The sequence below is a fragment of the Dermacentor andersoni genome, chromosome 1, assembly GCF_023375885.2.
Source record: "Dermacentor andersoni chromosome 1, qqDerAnde1_hic_scaffold, whole genome shotgun sequence".
Classification (NCBI taxonomy): Eukaryota; Metazoa; Arthropoda; class Arachnida; order Ixodida; family Ixodidae; genus Dermacentor; species Dermacentor andersoni.
In genome coordinates, this window is record NC_092814.1 from 178,622,385 (window position 1) to 178,643,974 (window position 21,590).

General features: G+C 41.7%; 1 protein-coding gene across 3 annotated transcripts in view; it reads left to right on the plus strand.

Moving 5' to 3' along the window:
• Positions 1-21,590, plus strand: part of LOC126547228 (uncharacterized) — a 134,449-nt gene that overhangs the window by 98,917 nt on the left and 13,942 nt on the right. For all 3 annotated transcript variants that reach the window (XM_072288266.1, XM_055062815.2, XM_072288265.1), the window contains 7 exons: positions 6,602-6,799; positions 16,616-16,672; positions 17,416-17,472; positions 18,331-18,594; positions 18,712-18,771; positions 21,042-21,302; positions 21,420-21,479. In XM_072288266.1, coding sequence (XP_072144367.1) covers positions 6,602-6,799; positions 16,616-16,672; positions 17,416-17,472; positions 18,331-18,594; positions 18,712-18,771; positions 21,042-21,302; positions 21,420-21,479 — 957 coding nt within the window. The remainder of the gene's footprint in view (positions 1-6,601; positions 6,800-16,615; positions 16,673-17,415; positions 17,473-18,330; positions 18,595-18,711; positions 18,772-21,041; positions 21,303-21,419; positions 21,480-21,590) is intronic.

Here is a 21,590-nt window from a genome sequence, read left to right on the forward strand (position 1 = left end):
GAAATGAAAACACGTAATGAGCTACACTCAAATTTTACATTAGGAAGTATCGTAATCGTTGGTGAATTTTTTTCATCAATGTTGCATTATAGTGATGGCTTCGGGGAAGCATAGAATATGTCAATTTGCCTAAGACATAGAGGCTTAAAAAAATTCACCAACAATTACGATACTCCCTAATTAGAAATTCCCTCAGCAGCTGACACCACAGACAAGCGTAGCCCTCCCCACCTCACGCCACCCTGCCACCCCCCCCCCTGCCCCTGCCTCAGAATCGCAGGTGGGATCACCCACATGACAGCGGATGCCATGGCCGATGGCAAGTCAACGCATGGGCAGGCCGTTTCCTCTCTGCTCTTCCTCCACTTTCCGCCTCATGTTTTCACTGTACCCTCCTCCTCCACTTTCCTTCTCGTGCACTCTTCTTTCATTTCACACTGTGCTCCACATTTGCTTTCATCTTTCGCTGTGCTCATTCGCTCAGTTACAAAGTATAACACCGCTGAGGCATGCCGCTGCTCAACGCAGGAACAGGCACCTAAGAGCAGTGCTCTGAAAATGTGTTGGGTCAGTCACAAGTTCACAACACATCATGACAAACATCACAACAAATCGAACCTTTCAAAAGCCCTCATCCAAAACAATACTTTGTTCGTCTTAATTAACAACCTCCTGTGCGTGTGTGAAATATCCACAACATGAGAAATGAGGTGAAGTCAATGCAAAAACCAAAACTAGAGGAAAACGTGCTTTGCAAAAGCCGATGCAAAAGCCCTTAAATTAAAGGAAAAGGTTTGTTATATCCATTTATAGGAGAATTTTGCTTCGTTAAAGGAGTACTGACAGGAAAATTTTATCAAATTTTTATTGCTTTATAGGATTAGCCGTCGACCCAGTAATTACACTATGGAGTGCCAATTCCATGGTAGCACAATAACTATTTAACTACATTACCTTTTAATGCAACCAGGGGTACTATTCTGAACATTGTCAAATTCTGCCATATTGTCAAATTCTGTAACAGTGGAAAGCTGGTGGTAGAACCAATCACGGCGGAACCATGAGGGAACCAGTCTGAGAGGCCCAGGGCTGCTATGGCCTCTTTGGTTGGCTCAAAATGCTGCCATTATGGAATTTGACATAATGATGGAATTCGACAATGCCCAGAATAGTATCGCAGTTCAAAACGCGTGTCAAGTGTAGGGTGGTGCTTCAGACATGAAAAAGCAGACTCGTCACATTATCGAAACCCATTGTGGCAGTCTCGTGGTACCAGATACCACTAGCATGTGAATACACACACTATGGCTGTGCTGTGAAAAGCCATGTCCGTTCAGGGGATACACCCAAACTTTAATGGTGGTGGTGGTGCAACTGCGGTGGTTTGTTTGTGAGCCAGAGATGCGATGATCAGCCTCTGCCGAACGGACAACTGCTGCATTTTCAGGCACAGAAATAAAGTGTGGGCAACTTGCCTGTCAATGCCATTTCAAAGCAGGATAAGTTTGGTATATTCTGAGAGAACATATATTGGTTTGTGAACTAAATTCTAGGAAATAATTCGCAAAGATCAAGTGAAGCAGAACGAAAGATGCGCACAGCTGCTACATGCAGTGCGCCACACAAAAGGACCATGTTGAAAAGGCCCATCATATTATTCCGAGTCTCCAGCGCCCATAAAGTATTTTCCTGTAATCACCGACCTCCAGATCTCCTGCAGTCGCCGTACCCTACCGCTTTTTTTGTCGTCCCTCCCTATTTTTTATTCCTTCGTACCTACCATGGCTATTGCGTTGTGTTGCTGAGCTCAAGGTCGCGGGTTCGATCCCTGCCACAGCAGCGACATTTTGATGGGCGCAAAATGTAAAAACGCTCGTGTACTTAAAGGGACCTTGAAACAATTTCGACGATATTGTACAAATGTACTGAGCTGTTAGGGTAGGTGCTTCTGATCGTTAATTGATGCATCTAAGTGCTCCTCATAAAGCCTGTAATTTATTATAAGGCTTTAAAAACGTACATCGCTACCAATCGCAGCATGTCACTCAGCTGCATTTTCAGCTGCCCCCGATTATTTGACGCAAGTTGCCCTATAATGACGCCAGTAGGGTGAGCGATCCGATTGGCTGCCCAGGGCACATCATCGATCATTTTTCTAACTTCATGGTTAATAAATGTTGTTCATAACAGTTGGAATGTTATTTGTTTCTATAAAAAGAAGTAACAGAAAGAGAATGCACAAGGGCAGTTTCTCACTACACTTAAGCACTTCCAGCACAAAGCAAGTGTCGTCTGCTTGTGTTACAACATGCTCCGTGTTGGCAAGAGTTCCGCGGTCAATATTGATCCTGATCTTTATTTTCGTAAGCACCATGGTTCACCCTTGTTACATTGTGGGCTGCAAATGTAGCGACTGGCAATATGTCAGGCTGGGACATCGCATCCCTCTACAAAGCAGCAGATGAGCAGAGTGGCTGAAGCGCATCATACTGTTGCTATCCAATCAGTGCCAGGATTTGCGCATTTGCGGCCGTCACTTTACGCCAGAGGAATACTACCACAATAGTGTTGCACATCCGGTATTTGGCTAAACGCAAGCGCACTGGGCCTGGCCGTTTGACTGTGCCGTTTTAATGGATGAGCAGAGGCACAAACGTGAGTGGTCTGTACGGTGTAGCCACCTGGTGGCAAGAGCTCAACCAAACACAGTAGCTGTTATGAAGTCTATTCTGCTTTGCTGCTGGTGCACATTTTCCTCAGGAGCATAATCATGAACACATTGTTTTTGTAAATGTCTAAAATGTTCTATATTTGGTTAGAGCAGTATTAGCTCTTTGCTTGGCTGGTTAAGCTCTGCGCCACCAGGTGGCTAGACCATGCAGACCGATCAGACCGCTCACGTACATCTACGCTAAAGCTCCTCCATCAGCTTGAGTTTATGCCTCCAACCCTTCCTCAAAACACCCATCTCACCTTTGGTTACTGGAATACCGGACACGCTCGGCGCTGCGACAGAATGTTCACAATGCTTTGCTCCTTGCTGTTCCGATAGCTCTCGCTTGGGGTCGACTGCCAAGCGGCTGGCGGAGAGGTTCGAGAGGCTTCACGCACTTGCTCCTAGACAACCGGAAGTAGACGACACGATGTGCCATCATGACGCAGAGCCAGTGAAGGAGGAGCTTAGCCCCGATCACTCGGCAAATGAGTTGGGGAGAAAATGCATGGCTATGGAGGAGGGTAACTTGTAATCATCCGTAGCTCTCTTAATATGAGACACTTCACACAAATTGTGGTGCAAATGATTAACTGTAGCTGTAGCCTACACATATACAAAATTTGTCTAAACAGTTTCAGGGGCCCTTTAAATTTAGCTGCACGTTAAAGAAACCCAGGTGGTCAAAATTAATCCAGAGTCCCCACTACGGTGTGCCTCATAATGAAATTGCAGTTATAGCACATAAAACCCCATCATTTTTTTACGTCATGTTCCTCAAATAACGAAAAACTAGAATAGATAAGTGAGGCAACTTTTCTGAAAAATCACTATTTTGATCTTCCACTGGTTTTGTTGGCTGTTTCTTGCTAAAGGAAACGCAATAAAGACACATTGCTCGGAATCTGTATATGCCTTCAGGGTCGCCTTTCTGGTTCGGTCACAAAGTGCAAAACGTAATTCTTTCACTACTTTGTTCACTTACATGAGCACTTAATTCTTTTCATCTTCACTTCCTACTCACAATACACTGCAGCAAAATATGACGAGTTTGATAGTCCTGACAGGATTTCTTCAGAGAGAGAGAGAGATAAATGAGATGCAAAAGGCAGGGAGGTAAGATAGATATCCAGTTTGTTACCCTACACTGGAGAAGAGGTAAGGGGAGACAGATTAAGAAAAAAATTCACACACAGAGAGTGACGAAGATGAAAAAAAAAGAAACATGCATTGTTTCCCTGCATCCGCAATAACGTACACATGAGAGCCGCTGTGCAAAGAACTCGGCTCTTTTCCTAACGTACCTGTACCAGCAGCGTCCCGATCATCTCAACCACCGCACCAGGCTGACCAGGCGCCAAATTGTTTGTGCTACCATGAGACCACCACCTCCGCTTTCAGTGACATAATAATAAGTCTCCTTTTTCACGTCTGAAGCCACGCTGTGTTTGGTGTGTATTTTGAACTGGTTGCATAAAATGTGCAGTAATTAGTTACTTGTGTCACTCTTGAGGGATTGAGGCTTCGTGCTGTAATTATGGAGTTGACAGCTGCCTCCAGAAGCAAAAAAAAAGGCAGGACGGAAATTTTCATGTCAGTAAGCATTTAAAACTAATTTTAAATGCGCTATTTTTATAGGAATTTCAAAGAAACATTTACTTCATTGTATTAATTAGTTCGTCATACTCATTTCATTATAACAAGGTTTGATTACATGAACTATTACAAATGACTGCTGTAATGGTTTGGTTAAATGTCCTTGTGCTGCAGTAATTGTTCTTCTAGAGCCTTTCTTCATTTTCCTGCCAGTGGAAAATGCAAGTTCATTCCTACTTCAGCACTTGGTTTAAGAAGGGTGGTAGGCACATACAATATTTGTAATCTTCTCAAGTTCCTCTAAACAAACATTTCTTGATATTTGCAGGTGCTTAGTGAACATATTCCTCATCATCTATACTAAGATCTATCAAAAAATATTGAGAAGTGTTGTAATTGTGAGCTTCTATATTTATCCATATTAGTACTTTGGTCAAGGAACATTTAGAAATTAACTAATGCAACTAGTGCATTGAAACTTCTGTCAAATATAGCTCACAAAGTGGGCTTTTGACTGAACTAAAAGAATGTCGTTCACATTGTAATTCTCTTCAAGATGTGTTTTTCAATATTGACATTCCCATATAAGGGCAATTTGCCAAAGAACACTTCTTTTTTAAACATCTACTTAAGGTAACATAACTGTTTTGGTTCAGTAGATGCATTAGATAAATTCCAACAATTGAGCAAAATCTCGCTCTGAGAAGTTTGTTAGTTGCGGAGATAATAATCATTTGGTCAGCAAAAACTGTTTTCCAGAAATCAGGTTTAACCATTTAGTTGTGAACCATCAAGTCCAAAATATCTCGAAGACATAGTTTCCTATATCATTTACCAGTCATTCCTTTGCGAAATCCTTTATGGCAATTACTCTTTTCTTTTTGGATTGCTTTTGGGTAACTGAGCGATATACCAGCAATCTTCACGGGGCTTGCCCTCGTGAACATGGCTTGACCACATTGTTGGCACAGGGTAGAATACCGGTTTTCGCAGAATCTGCGTCCCCCCCACTCCCCCCGGTTTGATGAGAAATGATACAGCCCTGTCTTCTGAGTGTAGCATATGAGCATGACAAGTCTGTTTGTATTACAAATTTTAGAAAATTTGAACTATGGTGAATGAAGTCACTGATGAACAAACAAGTGTGCTGCCGCCAACGATCAGCAATGCTATTTTAGTTTAATGTTCAAAACTCTGAAAGGCTAAAATCGGCTATAAAGCCTCAAATCTCAATTGTAAAAGCAAAAGAAAGCACCTTTTTGCATGTTTCTGGCTTTTTTGAAGAAGGAGTTGTGTCAAATCACCATGAAGCCAAGCCCATCTTTTAAGGGGGGAGGCAATTTTGGTGCCACCTTTAGAACACTTGTAGTGCTCGTTGCGGCATCAAATTTGAAGAGTATATTCTCATTTAATGAAGCAGTTTTCGTAGCAAAGTTGCAAAAGTGCTTTTTTGAAGGTAATGGCCGACCATCTCCCCTTAAGACGGATCTTTAGCCAAAAACATATCTTGCAAATTAAAAAATTCAGCTGGTCTTACTAGTAAGATTACTGCACCATTGTCATTTGTAATGTGTTAGAGTTATTGAAACCAGCAAGAAAATAGATTTTACGAGCTGGGCAATGAATAATCCAGTTCAACTAGACTGTTTGTTGTCGTTCTTTTTTTTTTCGATTGTTTGCATCATCCTACAAGGCAAATGTAGGAAGCTGTATCTGAGGTCTATAGTTAAGCAGGAGCATGAAGTGGCAAAGGTGAAAACAGATCAGCATCAGAATATGGCCCACAATGGCTGCGAAGCTAAAGTCAGGGTTTTGCAAGGCTAGCAATTTAGTAGTGCAGGTATTGCACCATGATTATTGCTTGCAAGCCAAAAATTTGGCTTATTTGACCAGTAAATGTGCAATGTGCTGGCATTGTAAAAATTGAAATAAGGCCTCTAAAGCTAAAGTATAGTCACTAAAGTCACTATAGGAACTAAAGAAGTATAGTCAACCACAAACCTTTACGGAATACGAGATCTGAGAAGAAGCTGAATATCTGCGCAGCCTCACAACTTGCCTAGTATTCGCATTTACAGCCTCTACTAATATATGTGAACAACATTGTGATGTTCGGTTTTACTGACAACTGTTACAGGCTGCTCGGAAATTGATTGTTTTCTGAGATCCCGTGGTCTGTAAACATTTTTGGTTGACAGCACACGATAAGTCAAGCCAAAGAGTTGTGGCTTGATGAACAGTTTCGATATAGTACAAGGTAGAAACTGAGCTGTCACCTTTTCTTTTCAATAGGACGGAGACCCAAGGATGACGATGGAGCAAAAGTGTGATTGGCTCTACACGCGCTTGTTATCGCACAATTATGCTATCGCCATAAGTGATGATGAATCCCCTGAGACTACGAATAACAGCAAGGTCAGAAGGAAACGAACAAAGGCCAGCAGGAAGATGTATCAACAGGAAGACATTGTCATGCAGAAAGATTTCATGGTAAATATGGAAAGAAAAAGACAATGATGGGTTTCAGTTATCACCAGTACAACTTGCACAGTGCATTGCATTTGGTTGCTGCACAGTGGAAAGCTCACTTGTTCTTCCTATCCAGCTTGCACAAAACTTGCCTGTTCAAATCTGCTTCTACAAACTGCACCTCAGTTGTAATTTTGCATGCGCCAATGGCATAATATCCTGCTGCAAGTGATAAAGCACAGCACTGTGATAAGGCAGTCGAACTAATTGTGTCCTGGGATCTATTCTCAACATTCATGGCGGCTGCATGGTCGCCATTATCCACCATGTTGACTGTCTGATTAGCTATCAAGAGGTCATGTGTTTTAAAATTTGCACCAGGAAGCTTTCCAAAATGCAATTTTGCATTTTCATCAGGATGATGAAAGGTGACATGGAGCTGCAAATTTTATCAACTGATAATTTTTTCTGGTCCTTGGCAGCTATAATGTAACGTTAGCACATCAAAAAGAAAGTGAACGGTAGCCTGCAGGAGCCCGTGCAATGCATCTGCAATTTCGCAAATATGAGGTGGCGGTCCAAGATATCGGGCATGCCAGCTTGATGATTGGCTGAAGGGTTATCTAGTGAGTAGCATCACAGGAAGGACTGTTTCGTGAACGTCAATTTGGCATTGCGTGAGATTTCAGATATTTTCCACCATAATTTGTGGTGCGACAAGCCACGCGATTTATGCGACGAGTGGCCATATGCAATTGAGGCCAAGAGACATGCCTATTGTCGCATTTTCCCTGTCGTTTGGGGCCATGAAGATCTTTTGTTCATGAAACGTGCTTACAGCATTTGCATTGCTCTCAGAAAGGGGTGTTTGGAATTTGTGTTTTGGCCATAATTTTTTTTTTAATGCATTTACTTGTAGTAATATTGGTTGAGCATTACAAACCTTCTGCAACTTTTTGCACTTTTCACTGCTGCATTGATATTGTGATCAAGTTTAATGACTTTTCACATCATCGGAGTTTTTACAATGGCGGTTTTTAATTTATAAAAAGAAATGTACCCAAAAGTTTCCTCACGAAATCTTTTATCTAGGGACCTTATCCTCACGTGGTGTGAGTAAGCAGCAAAGCAAACGAGATAGCAGCGCCGGCGCTTGCGTCGCGCAACGCTATCGGTGATATTTGGTCGCTTCTGAGCCAGCCGAGTCGGGCCGAGTCACTCGCGCTTCACGAGATAGCAATAACGTTGCCTAGAATGTGAATTCATCACCACTGGTCAGTCGCTTATGCCATAGAGTTTTCTACAATTACAAGCGAGAACTCTAGTGCTGCGATCGTGCAGCCACCGTGGGAATGATGGGTAGTAGTACATGGATTTGTCTGATCTTCATGATTAGGGCTTCAAACGTGCTTGCTGCTTCAATTCTTCTGGGCCTAAGTTGGCCTAAATTTCAAAGCAATTTATACTTTTTTAATGCAGAATGTAATAAGACTGCAAGCACACATAATCGCTGCTAATTGCAGTGGTTAGTTTGTCCATGCATCCGTGGCGTACTGGGTTCAATATCGGCCTTCTGTGCTAGAGGCCCTTGTTCGAATCCTGCCGGAAGACAATTTTACTAATGTTTATTTAATTATGTGTAACGCAGTACTTTCTTGAAAATGATCACATTGCAAAGTCACGAAGCCATTTAAAGGCAGAAAGACGAAGTTTAGGCAAATCCATGTACTACCCATCATTCTCATGCTGGCTGAACCGCCCTGCTTACAGCTCCTGTAAACACTGGCAGCACAGTTCCCTCTAGTAATTGTATAAAGCTCTATGGCATATGCTGTCTCAAGGAAGAAAACAAGCGTGTTGGCACCAACATACGATCACTTATTCCATTTCTCAGAGACATGCGTCCTGGCCAATGAAGCATATGAACGAAGCAAGAAACACTTTTGACAGAATAATCGTATACTCCAAGCTAGCTTGTTTAATTTTACTAAGGAGAAGAACTGTTTTGCTTTATCAAGAAGGTTAGGTTCAGTGCCTCCATATCAGCTTCGTAGGCAAAACGTCAAGTTTGTGTCACATTACGAAAGCAAAATGAGGCCATCAGCATCATTTTGTATGCGTCATGCCTACATCACGCCTCAAAAAACATGGCAGAATGTCCAGAATTAAGCCTCTGCCAAAGCTTTGCAGAGCAACACGTAGGTGGCATCAAAAGTTAATACTCATCCTAGCAAGAGCCCACTGAATGGCATCTGAGCCATTTCATATGCCCACAATAGCGCAAGCTCTTGGTGCAGCAATGGGCCTATCACACCTTTTTCCAGCTATGATGACAAGCAATGACCGCCGAGTTTCACATTGTTGGTATGGTCCGGCTGGCGTTCTTCGCACTACCACACGAGTCATTTTTCTTTCCTTATTTTATAACAATGTCTTTCTTGGCGAGTTACCCCAATTTTTCCCTATCGGGTATGTGTGTTTCTATAGTCGGATACAACTTTAGAAAAAAGGGGCGTCTACCCCTCCAAGGTGCATGCACACGAGCCTCCACCAATGGGCGCGCACCCTAGACTGCTAGACTGAATCACGAGCCGGACCAATTGGCCGGACGTGCGGTGACCCCGCCGATGGAGAAGATGGCCGCCCGCACTTCGAACTGGGCCGAGTCACGTCAGTCGTGTGCGTCTGCCCTCGTCAGAGTGAATTCCCAAGCTGTTTGTGGTGGTCTACCATACCGGAAATATTATTGCGAGCTTACGATGCACCATTCGTGCCACATGCATTTATTCTGAGTCGTGATCCGGTGACGAAATATTGCAGTGAGCATCGCTGAAGCTATGCTGCGCTTCGTCTGAAAACAGGATCCTGTGGCGGCACACGGCTACAAAGAAACATCCTGTGTGTTTGTTCCATGGTGTTTTGTTTTGCTCCAAAGTGCAATTACGACGAGGAAAGTTTGCCAATGTCTGGTGCCTACTGTTAGCAGTGGGTGTGTTCGTGTACTGTGTCGCTGTACAAAAAAAAAAGTGAAAAGGAACGGGAAAAAAAGACCTATCGCATTCTTGAAAATAAGTTTGTGAAAACACAAAACGAAAAAAATATATGTAAATCTTATGCTATTTAAAAGCAAGAGTATTTATTTATAACAATGAATGAAGCATTTTTGTACCTTTCCTGCCTCGATCATCTTCTCACCCCAGGTTTGTAATGGTTTTGATAAATGCATTGTTCTTTAGAAGGATCAACATTTGGGCGAGCTGGTACTGTTTGAACATCTTGAAGGGGCAGCACAATATGACGGCTGATGTAAAGGTTGCTTTTTCTGCCCCTAACAAGATGACCAAAATTTGCGGTAAGATTGATAGGAGGTTGGTCCAGGCTGCCTCCACTCATGCTGGGAAATTAAAATTATGGGGTTTTACGTTACTTTCTGATTATGAGGCACGCCGTAGTGGAGGACTCCGGAAATTTCGACCGCCTGGGGTTCTTTAACGTGCACCTAAATCTAAGTACACGGGTGTTTTCGCATTTCGCCCCCATTGAAATGCGGCTGCCGTGGCCGGGATTCGATCCCGCGACCTCATGCTCAGCAGCCCAACACCATAGCCACTGAGCAACCACGGCGGGTTGCTGTTAAGGCTGCACTGTTAAGCATACGTCCCCGCTTGTGCACTGTAGAATGGGAGTTGTTTACGAGCTTCCTTTGTCCTGCGGTCACGTCTATATCGGCCAAACAGGTCGTTGCCTGAACATTAGATTGTCTGATAGGCGCTCGCTAACGGGTAATGCCTACTCACATATCGTGCGGCATTGCTCTGAGCATGGGTGCACTCCAATCTATGAAGACACCACAATACTTTCTGCGCACAGAAATTAGACCACGAGGGAGATTATTGAGGCCTACTATATCAGGAAAAAAGGGTCGCATTGTGTAAGCATGCCATCGTTAAATTTGTATGACGGTGAATTTGAATTTTTAAGCCGCCTCATAGTGTAGCATTAGATTACAGGATTTTGCATTTTTGCATGCACACTGATAATGATGCCATCGATGCGAGAGCACATAAGTAAGTATGGGTTGTGTACATAAGTTTGTGTATGCCTCCGAATAAAGTTAGTTGTGAGTTCAGCGCTGTCCTGTGTGTTCCTGCCTTCTGTCTTCGTCATATTGTGCTGCCCCTTCAAGATGTTGTACATTGTTCTTTTTTAAGTACATATTAAATAGCAACTAATTCATTTTAAGCTCGGAATAAGAGTAGTAAATGTGCTGTGGACATGTAAACCAGTGCAAAAGCCATGCATAGCTGCTCTTTCTTCTTTTTTTCCTTGCAATGAAGTTAGAAAGCAGACGACGCGCAGTGTTGTAGAAGGCACGGGGTTATTTTTATCTCGCGATCTGGCATGTGCTGTAGCGTTCCAATCACGAGAGCTCTACCAAAGCAATAATCAGAATACTAAAGTATTTATTTATACCAAGAAATACACATCGTAGAAGCACGGTTCTTTGATCGGGACTATTTTAGTCGTGGAGGCAGTTGGCTATCACGCTTCAGTCATCTGGGTGAGGCCTCCCCTTTTTTCTAAAGTTGTACCCGACTATAGCCTCTTTCACGGGCCGATACTGTATAAGGTGCAGTCTAAACATGTGGGCTGTTTCCTTGGGTATGTCCAACCTAAAAATGCAGGCCGATCCTGAAAGTTATGCACCGTAATATGTGGTCTGATTGCAAAGGTAGCTCAGCAAAACATTCTAGTAGTCCGACGCTCCTTCTACTCACGCGACGGGTGAGCCGATAGAGTGCCATTCGCAGTGACCCCCCCATTCTCGATCAAGAAGACATTGTCGTTGATTGACTTGCACTAGAGATTGAACCACCTTGCAACTTTCCTTGCGTGCGTGCACCTTAGCTGTACACTGGCAAGCACATTTAGCACTAACAGCTAGCAGAGAAAGAAAATGTAAAGAGCAAGTTTCAAAGGGTGTGTGCAACAATAACATTCCCAACATATGAACAAATCTAAAGCTGACAACTTACAGCGCACTTCACTACAATAATGACAACAACACATGGAAGACGAGACTTTCTTATGGGTCCGCTATACAACCTAGAATTAGATGTCGCAGTGTGGTGGTTGTGAACAGATGTATGAACTATAATTTCTCAGGATAAGTGCATTGGCTGCAATTCTGCCCAACATCTAAAGTATGCACCTTAAAGGGCCGCTGAATCGCCCCTCGAGCTTGGTGAAAAAACACATTCTGCATATAACATACGCTGCCGTGAGTATTTGAGCAAAATTTTGCCTTCGTACCTGGTGTGTGGGATTCACAAGTGGAGAGCGAAGTCACCTTTTTCTCAAACACTCGATATCTGACAGAGGCCATCTCCTCACCCTTTTGGACAAAAGAGGAGTATTCTTTTCAGGGGTGGTGGTAGCCTGCTAAAAAAGATTCTCCAAAAAGCATAAAACATGTGATGCAACTTTGTTGCCACTAGCTTAGCACGTAAAATAACCTAACTTTTGAATGAGCTTCTGCAATCAAAAACAGAAAGCGGCGTGTCGTAATTGCCATAATCCTATGCAAGAACGTGTTCCATCACAATTTTGTGATAACAATGGCGATGACACTCACTCTGACTATACTGTACTATACGGTGGGCTGTTGTGAGCACTGTAAATGCGGTTCTATGTCCATTTACATTGTGCAGACAATTTTCAAAACAATCTTCTTTGAAAAAAAGAAAAGAAAGCATGCGTTAGAACTGGGCAAATATGGCATTCAGTGTGATAGCATTTTCGTTTGAACATCTTCGCAAGACTGTGCGTCTGACATGGGGAGGTGTCCAGGTCCTCCTGCGTACTCTTACGCACAGTGCTTAGTGCAACTCAATGGTGGCCCAGTTAAGGAGGGTAGTGCCAGCGCCTTCTACATCTATTTAATGTAAAGCAACAAATCTGCTGTCAAGAACACCTACATTGCAGCCTTCATTGTACGGGCAAATTCGTTGTAGTGGCCTTCACTATAGAGTCGTTCACCATGTATATGAAAGATGAGAGTTAGGCTGGGGCATACGGAATCCATTGTGTGTTTGCCTTGAGCTTGATTCCTCAATGAGGTGGACACTACTAGCACAAAAATCGATTGCATTAAAAAAAAATTTGATTGATGTTTTACCTATTTACTTAATTGGCAACACAAATTGCAATTTGCGAATTGTAGCCAGTAAATTAGCAAGACATATCCATTTGGAATGAATTCAAAGATTGACACCAGTTTCAACATACACAAAAATAAAATTCTACACAAAAATAAAATTCTGGGACTTTACATGACAAAACCACAATCTGTGGTAGCTGTAGCATAAATTTTGACCACCTGTGTTTCCCTGATGTACGTGCAGTTAAATCTAAGTGCACAAGCATTTTTGCATTTCGCCCTCGTCAAATGCGGCCGCCGCAGCCATGATCGAACCCTCGACCTCGAGTTCAGTAACGCCATAGCCGGTCACTAAGCCATCGCAGCAGAATGCGCGCACGTATGCACACACAAGCCCGCACGCATGCACATGTACTCATAAATATTACACAGCTGAACTTTACAATCCTTTGAGCATAGTCTGTTTTGCCACCATGACAGGAATCAGCAGCAACTGTACCCAGTGGCATCTGCAACAATTTTAACTATAAGTAAATTTTCATCACAGCAGATATGATGTAGCTAAAGAAAGAGCATTCTCCCTGCAACACTATTGTCGGTGTGCTCCCTCTATTAACTCAGTTTAACAACTAAATGTATGTACACCCATGAGCAAAAGCATACGGACCAGCGATTTTGCGATGAAACTAATTTTCGTCGCTGTCTGTGAATGCAACTTGAAATTAAAGACTGCAGTCCAAACTTGGTCTTGCGAATTTTCTAGTGCACTCGTCAGTTTTCATTTATGAGTGCTAATTACGAATAAATTCTGTTTCTTCGGCAACCCTGTGGTTTGTATACTTTTGCTCACAGGTGTACATTATGAATTTGCCAATTTAAATCCTATTGAAATTATTTTCTCGGTTATAATTTGATGTCACTTATGAGAAAGAGCAAACTACCTAGCAGACTTTCTCTTAAATGCCAACAGTAACTGTGTATCAAAATAAATTACTAATGATTCACTCGGACAACAAATAAAAGTCTGTACACTAAAAACAGGTAGTGTGTTTGTCTTAAAACTTATTTAATCCCAAAGAAGTTTGACACAATTAACAAGTGCAGTCAAATACAATGCAGGTGAAATAAATTGAGATAGGAAAAAAAGGAAAACGCGTATATAAAGAAAATATTCAAAGACAGAAGCTGCATTCTAAAACATGACAGTGAATCTTGTATTACAGTTTCTTTTGAAAGGCTGTTCAAATGAATGTTCTTGGAAAGTCGGAATATATTTACAGAAATTATTTTATGGGGTGAACAAAGTATATCACGGGGAGTGCTTGCACCATGCCTGAAATCAATGATATCGATGTGTAACAAAAGGTACTCCACTTTGTATCAGTAGTTGAGTGATAAAAGTTTGTCCTTAAGAATTATAAATTAATCTGAGAGCTTTCTTTTGAAACCTTTCTAATTTGACATTTACTTTAGTGTAACGAGGAGGACAAATTATGATGTTATGTAATATATAGCTAGCAACAAGAACTTTAATGAACACTTCAAGGAAGAGCACCATACTAAGACAATTAGCCATGAAAGTATCTATGTTTTGTCCGAGAAGGACTATTGGTTATATACAGTGCAATGCACTAAAGTTAGCCACCTAAAAGAGAAAATTATTACCAGAATAGGAGAAAAGGTTTTTTTCTTTCTTAAATGGAGACATGGAGACAGTTTTGTCATAGTAATAGAAATTCGCCACTGCTTTCATGAAACAACTATTTAAGAAATTTCATGTAATCCAATCACTTGTTGGATTCATTTCATTATATATCACACAGTTATCTGTGTAAAGTTTAAACTTTACTGAAATATTTTTATCCATCCTTCATGAACATAAATAAAATAGGGCTGAGGATTGATCCATGCGAAACACTAGAATCAACAGGAACAATATGGGCAAAACATTTGTTAATGATAGTGAATTGACAGTTGCGGTCTTTATCCATTTTTATGACTTCACATGAAAGGATAAAACTCGATTTACGGCTAAACCTGCTAGATACACCTTGTTGAATGTTTTGCTGAACCCCATAAACACAGCACCAGTGTGAACACATAATTGACTGAGTTTAAAAAATCATGTACCGTTTAAAATACTTGAGCAATAATATAAAAATCACACCTGAACCTATGCCGAGCTTTTGTCAAAATATTAGGCTCAGAAAACCAATTATGTCAACATGTTTTATCTGTTTTAAGAACATAATATGTTCAAACTAGGAAAATAGGGTGGCAGTTTCTAATAGATGTTCTCTTCCCTGACTTATGGCATGGTTTTGTTGGGTAGTGTTCTCCGGTAACATACCATCTTCAAGTGATTTTCTTAACAGGAGGGCAAAGTGCAAGAATGCTCGTCTACATAGCATTGGCTGCGTGTTAAAGGATGTTGGATGCTCTAAATAAATCTGAAGTCCCATATTACAGTGTGCCTGATAGCCAAGCTGTGACTTTGGCACATAAAACCCTATACATTATTATTAGTACTGCTAGTAGTACAATGCAGAACTATTTCGCAACTAGTATGGACCATTACTGGCAATAGCTATGCAGTAGTGGAGATTTATTGCTTTCAGCCCAAACATGTCAACTACTCTCATACAATACTGCTCAAAATGATGTGAGCATGACCAGAACCACTGCTTCAAAATCATTCAATGCAAAATAAACACCTCTACGAGGAAGTACTAGTTTATTCATTTTGGAATGTCTCTTGTGCAACCACAACTGCAGGACCAAGGTCAAACTTCACTCAGTAGTTAATGAAGCCAAGGTCACATCTAAAGTACAATGAAGTCTACTGCCACAGGCACACATATTGAAGCTGTCTACTTGTAAGCAGTGAGCAGGCAGCAAGAAGGACAGTTGCTAATTGGACAACTATGGGTATGCGAACAGTAATTTCTGACCGAATCAAATACAAATAAAATAATGCCAAATATGTTTAGAATAGTTTTCAAATAGGAACAGCCATTTTCGCTATTATAAAACACAATGTTGGCAAGTTTATGTCATAAGGAGGGATCTACGGTGCGAACGATAGATACATAGATGGTACCTTTTTCTTTAGCATACCCAGGACTGTTTGGAGAGATTTGAATGATCGTGGTTACGAAAAAAAAGGAGCCTGGTTCCCTGACCAATGTAGCATGCTCAGCTGCAAATCTTCTCACATTTTATGGCTGCCAGGATGAATTTTATTGTACTTGTGCTTTAATTTAATGTTTGATCAGATGCACTCAGAGATTAGGATTAATCTGGAACATTTCATTAAACATTCATTTTTACAAATACTAACTGTTCGATTTGAATACTGAATTGAATAATTATTCTGTTCATATTTTGAAAGTTATGAATATCCACACATTCTTATGGAATAAGCTAACAGCTATGTATTCCTAACTGCACAAGGACAAAAAGTCAGTCAAGTCTGCTAATTTCCACCTTGCAAGAACAATTAGATACATTCATATAATATACCTAGAGAACAGGGCAGCCCAGTTCACATGAGCTTGATTATTTCTTTCTGCATACACATACTATACTGGTATGCATGATACTGCTTTTATAAAAAGGTAATCTAACAACTACAATTACAAATCAGGCAGTGTAACAAAGCAGGATTTATTGTGCAGGCTGCACCTGTGATGGAATGCAGTCCAGGTTCAAGTTCGCCAGAACAAGAAAACAATGTAAGTACAACACATGCTTTCATCTCATATGCTTCCTTTAAATGTCCCCTCACCAGGTTTGGACATTACAGACAGACAAGCATAGTGTATAGATCACACGCTGATGATCGTGTCTGTAATGTGTCAAACCGCTGCGCAACACAAGATCAGCTGAAGATACGAATGAAAGCCTAGATGCCCTTCCTCTCGAGAGAACCCCGCTTCATGCTGAAGCATCAAGGTCACGCGCATAGATGTCTTTACATCAGACACACCGCCTGCAACATCACCGATTATGGCACCTGACTTCGGTGAATCATCCAAAGCAGAACTCTCAACACTGCCACTGGAAGTGCGCTGTGCAGCAAAAAAAAAAAAAAAAAGAGAAGGAAAAGAGGCAGGGCTCGTGACATGAACTTGATGCTTTCCCTCGGCTACAGTATGAGAAAATTCGGGGAAGGAATGTCTCTTGCAGAGGCTAGTTGTGACAAAGGGAGCGTGTGTATGTTGGCTGTAAAGCTTGCATAGCCGCATAGCGACACAGTTCAATGTCTCCTATTTTGTCTAATAACAAACCGATTTGAAAAATAATTGCGGTAAAATGCTCCCTAAACAGCTCTTTACAACTTCCAGTGAAATTTGCAATAGAGCCTGGTGAGGGGCAATTCAAGATGAAAGGAAGTGCGTGCCTAAGCTGGCTTTTTCATCCATGAAGTCTTAAATAGTAGCAGTCACCCAATTTTTATCAACAAATACATGTGCAGGAAACCACAATAAGTAATGGCTGGTCAAGTCCATTCCTCAACAAAGAAGAAAGCAATGTGAGTAAAGCAACGTATGACTTAATCGCTGATGCTTTCTTTAGAATGGGAGATATCATAAGAAGCCAACAAACACTGACACCAAGGACAACATAGGGGAAATTACTTGTGCTTAATAAATGAAATAAAGAAACAATAAATTAATGGAAATGAAAGTGGATGAAGTGGATGATCGTTTCTTTATTTCATTTATTAAGCACAAGTAATTTCCCCTATCTTGTCGTTGGTGTCAATGTTTGTTGGCTTCTTATGATATGACTAATAAAAATCGGGCCCCTCGGTTAACCACCTTTCTTCTCATTTATTACATAACGAGAGTCTCGAATCCGGCAACATTGACATCTTCAGGCAGCATGTGCGGGTTTATTGGCCAGTTGCCTTCACCCAAAGATATCACGTTCTCGTGACGCCTGTGGCAGAAAGGATGTTCCACATCCGCCGCCAGGGTCTGCAAGTGGGGGCGGCTAACACTCCCTGGGTCCTACTAGGACACATAAATACCCAAGAAAGTGGATGGAAAAACGGTGCCATGGTAGCTCAATTGGTATAGCATCGCACGCAAAATGCTAAGGTTGTGGGATCGTTCCCCACCTGCGGCAAGTTGTTGTTTCATCCACTTTCATTTACATTAATTTATTGTTTCGTTATTTCATTTATTAAGCACAAGTAATTTCCCCTGTGTTGTCCCTGGTGTCAGTTTTTGTTGGCTTCTTATATGACTAATAAAAATCGGGCCCATCGATTAACTGCCTTTATTCTGGTTCTTTAGAATGGGAGAAGCATACAAGGCACATTTTAACAGATTAAACAGCTTAATGCTGGCAAATACTCAATCTTTGTTAACAAATTCATGTGCAGGCAACAGCAGAAAGTGATAGCCAATCCAGTTTTTGGGAATATGAAGACTATGAACAATGTGATACAGATGAACAAAGTTCCGAAGATGAAGTAGGAACATGCATAGGCAATGAGCAAGACAATGAGAAACTAGATGAAGATCAAGACATAGAAAGTGATGAAGAGCAGGAGGAACAGGAGCAAGATGTAGAAGATGAAAACATGGAAAAGGAAGAAGGAGACAATGAAGAAAAGGCAGAAAAGAATGGAGAAGAAGAAATTGATGTAAGTAAAATAACATGTGGCTTAATCTGTGAGAGTAAGCATCAAAGCTGCCTCTTTACACATTAAACAACCTAATTCTAAGAGATAACTAATTTTTGTTAACAAATCAACGTGCAGGAGAGACCAGTGCTTGAAAGCATACGAATGTTGTTACCCGTCTTCAACCAAGAAATAAATGTAAGTAAGAATAATGCACACTACTATATTCTTTGATGTATAAGGTACAAGGGGTATCCAAGTTGCTCCTGCCACCCATCTAGCATTTGCATGAGTTGGTAGTAATATGCCACGCAAACCACTAGCATGGTTGCAACATCGCTGGCTTGTCAGATGGACCAGCGGCAATCACTTTTACAGATAGTTTCACTTTCATAAGATTTTGTAAGACTTGGCACTGGACACGTCAAAGCAAATGGCCGACAGCCTCTTGGCACTATGTGAAGATGGCAAGCTTGTCACTGTGCCAAAAACACTGTCGGAGGTATATCAGGGTGTCTACCAAGTTGACATTTCCAAATTCTCAGAGTTTTCCAGGTTTTCCCTGAGTGCCCTTGCAAAATTCCCTGAGTGACGCAGAACTATGTTTTATGTCAAGACGGGCTGAAACCATGTCGCCCGATGCTGTCACTCTCTAGTAAGCATACGAAAAAATTTAAAAAAAAAAACGACTTAATTCAGTTTGAATACTAAGGAGTAGTGTTTATGCTATTCAAAAAGAGAATAGAAAAGGAGGGGTTAGTAAAATGCACAGCAAATAAAATGTCTATGAAAAAAATTGCAAATCGAGTCGGACATCCTCAAATACAAATAAAAAGGAGATGCATACAGAAGCAAATATTTTCGAATATGAGCTATTTCTATCAACTGATAGCAAGCTTAGTGGTCTGAGGCCCGAACTTTGTCACAATTGAGATTATCTCTCAACAGCTCGTAAGTCAACCTTAACTGTCCTGACATACTCTCAGCCCGCACATGACGCCTCGGTGTTGCGTTTCACTGCTTTAAAGAGTTTATTTTAGTTTGGATGAGGGACACCTGCATCTCGGCATCAGCCAACACATTTTTTTTTAGCTCAAGCTCCTTCAAAACGGCGGCAGCACACTTCCTTTCCCGTTCATTCCTCAATGCGTAGGTCCTTTCTGTTCTTGTCCTTCTTCCACCATTCGTTCGCCCCACGGACCATTCGAAGCATTCGAAGCATCTTCTTGGTCAGTGGCACAGTCCAAGTCCGATTTTTCGAACTCCCTAGGGGCCACGAAAACGTCTGAAAAATCAACCAGTTGGAAAAAATAAATGCATGTCACTTACTGCCCTTAAGGGCTCAAACCGTCACAGGCACATTTGAAAATGCTCTGAAGGCCTGCCGATATACGTATTAGGCATATCGGTGTTTGTACTGTAACATGAGATACCGGATGCACACGTGTATAATTAAGGAATACATACTGTGTCCTGTGGCAATAGCCCCTTCCCACTTTTGTTATGCTTCACTGCAATACTTTTGCGCATGCTTCACCAAGTAACATTTCTGTAAAGAAGCGAAGCTGACTTTCAGAAACCGGCATCATGCAATGCACCGTGCTTTCCAAGCTTTTAAGCCAATCGTGAGGACCACAGAGGTGCAATCGGTACCATTGCTGACAGCAGCGAATTCTTTCAATGAAAAACACGGCACCCAACGGCAAGAAGCTTAATAGCGAACGCCGAAGCAGCTAGGTCTAGCGTTGCCCCAGTGGTGGCTACGGCTGCCAGCGGATCTGCATGCGAGAGCGCAGGATTGAGGCGGCAAGGTCATCAAAACAGCAGCGGTGGTGGCTTTGATTAGTGCCATTTGGGACCTGCGGTCACGGCGAAAAGTCTGGAAAATCGGACGGCGAAGGGTTCTTGCGTCCTAAATTTCAGACGTTCTGACACATTGACATTGGGTACGTGGTGGTGCCGCGAAGCCGTCCAAATTATCGGGCATCTGGAAAGTCAGTCATTGACAGTACACTGGAAACTCCTCAAGCCCACGACAGGGCATCAAAGACGATTCATTACGATTCCTGTCTGTTACTCGAGCCAGCATTACCGCGACTTTCGACCCTTTCAACAAAATTACCGCTAATTTTCCCTGATAAAGGCGCAAATTCCCTAAGTTTTCCCTGAGTTTTTCCAGACTACTCAAAATCCCTGAGAATTCCTGGTTTTCCCAGTTTTCCCGGTTGGTAGACACCCTGTATATACAGATACATCACATGCAAAGTTGTATGGGCCGCTTTTCCCCTATGTTGTCCCTGGTGTCTGTTTTTGTTGGCTTCTTATATGACTAATAAAAATCGGGCCCATCGATTAACTGCCTTTATTCTGGTTCTTTAGAATGGGAGAAGCATACAAGGCACATTTTAACAGATTAAACAGCTTAATGCTGGCAAATACTCAATCTTTGTTAACAAATTCATGTGCAGGCAACAGCAGAAAGTGATAGCCAATCCAGTTTTTGGGAATATGAAGACTATGAACAATGTGATACAGATGAACAAAGTTCCGAAGATAAAGTAGGAACATGCATAGGCAATGAGCAAGACAATGAGAAACTAGATGAAGATCAAGACATAGAAAGTGATGAAGAGCAGGAGGAACAGGAGCAAGATGTAGAAGATGAAAACATGGAAGAGGAAGAAGGAGGCAATGAAGAAAAGGCAGAAAAGAATGGAGAAGAAATCGATGTAAGTAAAATAACATGTGGCTTAATCTGTGAGAGTAAGCATCAAAGCTGCCTCTTTACACATTAAACAACCTAATTCTAAGAGATAACTAATTTTTGTTAACAAATCAACGTGCAGGAGAGACCAGTGCTTGAAAGCATACGAATGTTGTTACCCGTCTTCAACCAAGAAATAAATGTAAGTAGGAATAATGCGCACTACTATATTCTTTGATGTATAAGGTACAGGGGGTATCCAAGTTGCTCCTGCTGCCCATCTAGCATTTGTATGAGTTGGTAGTAATATGCC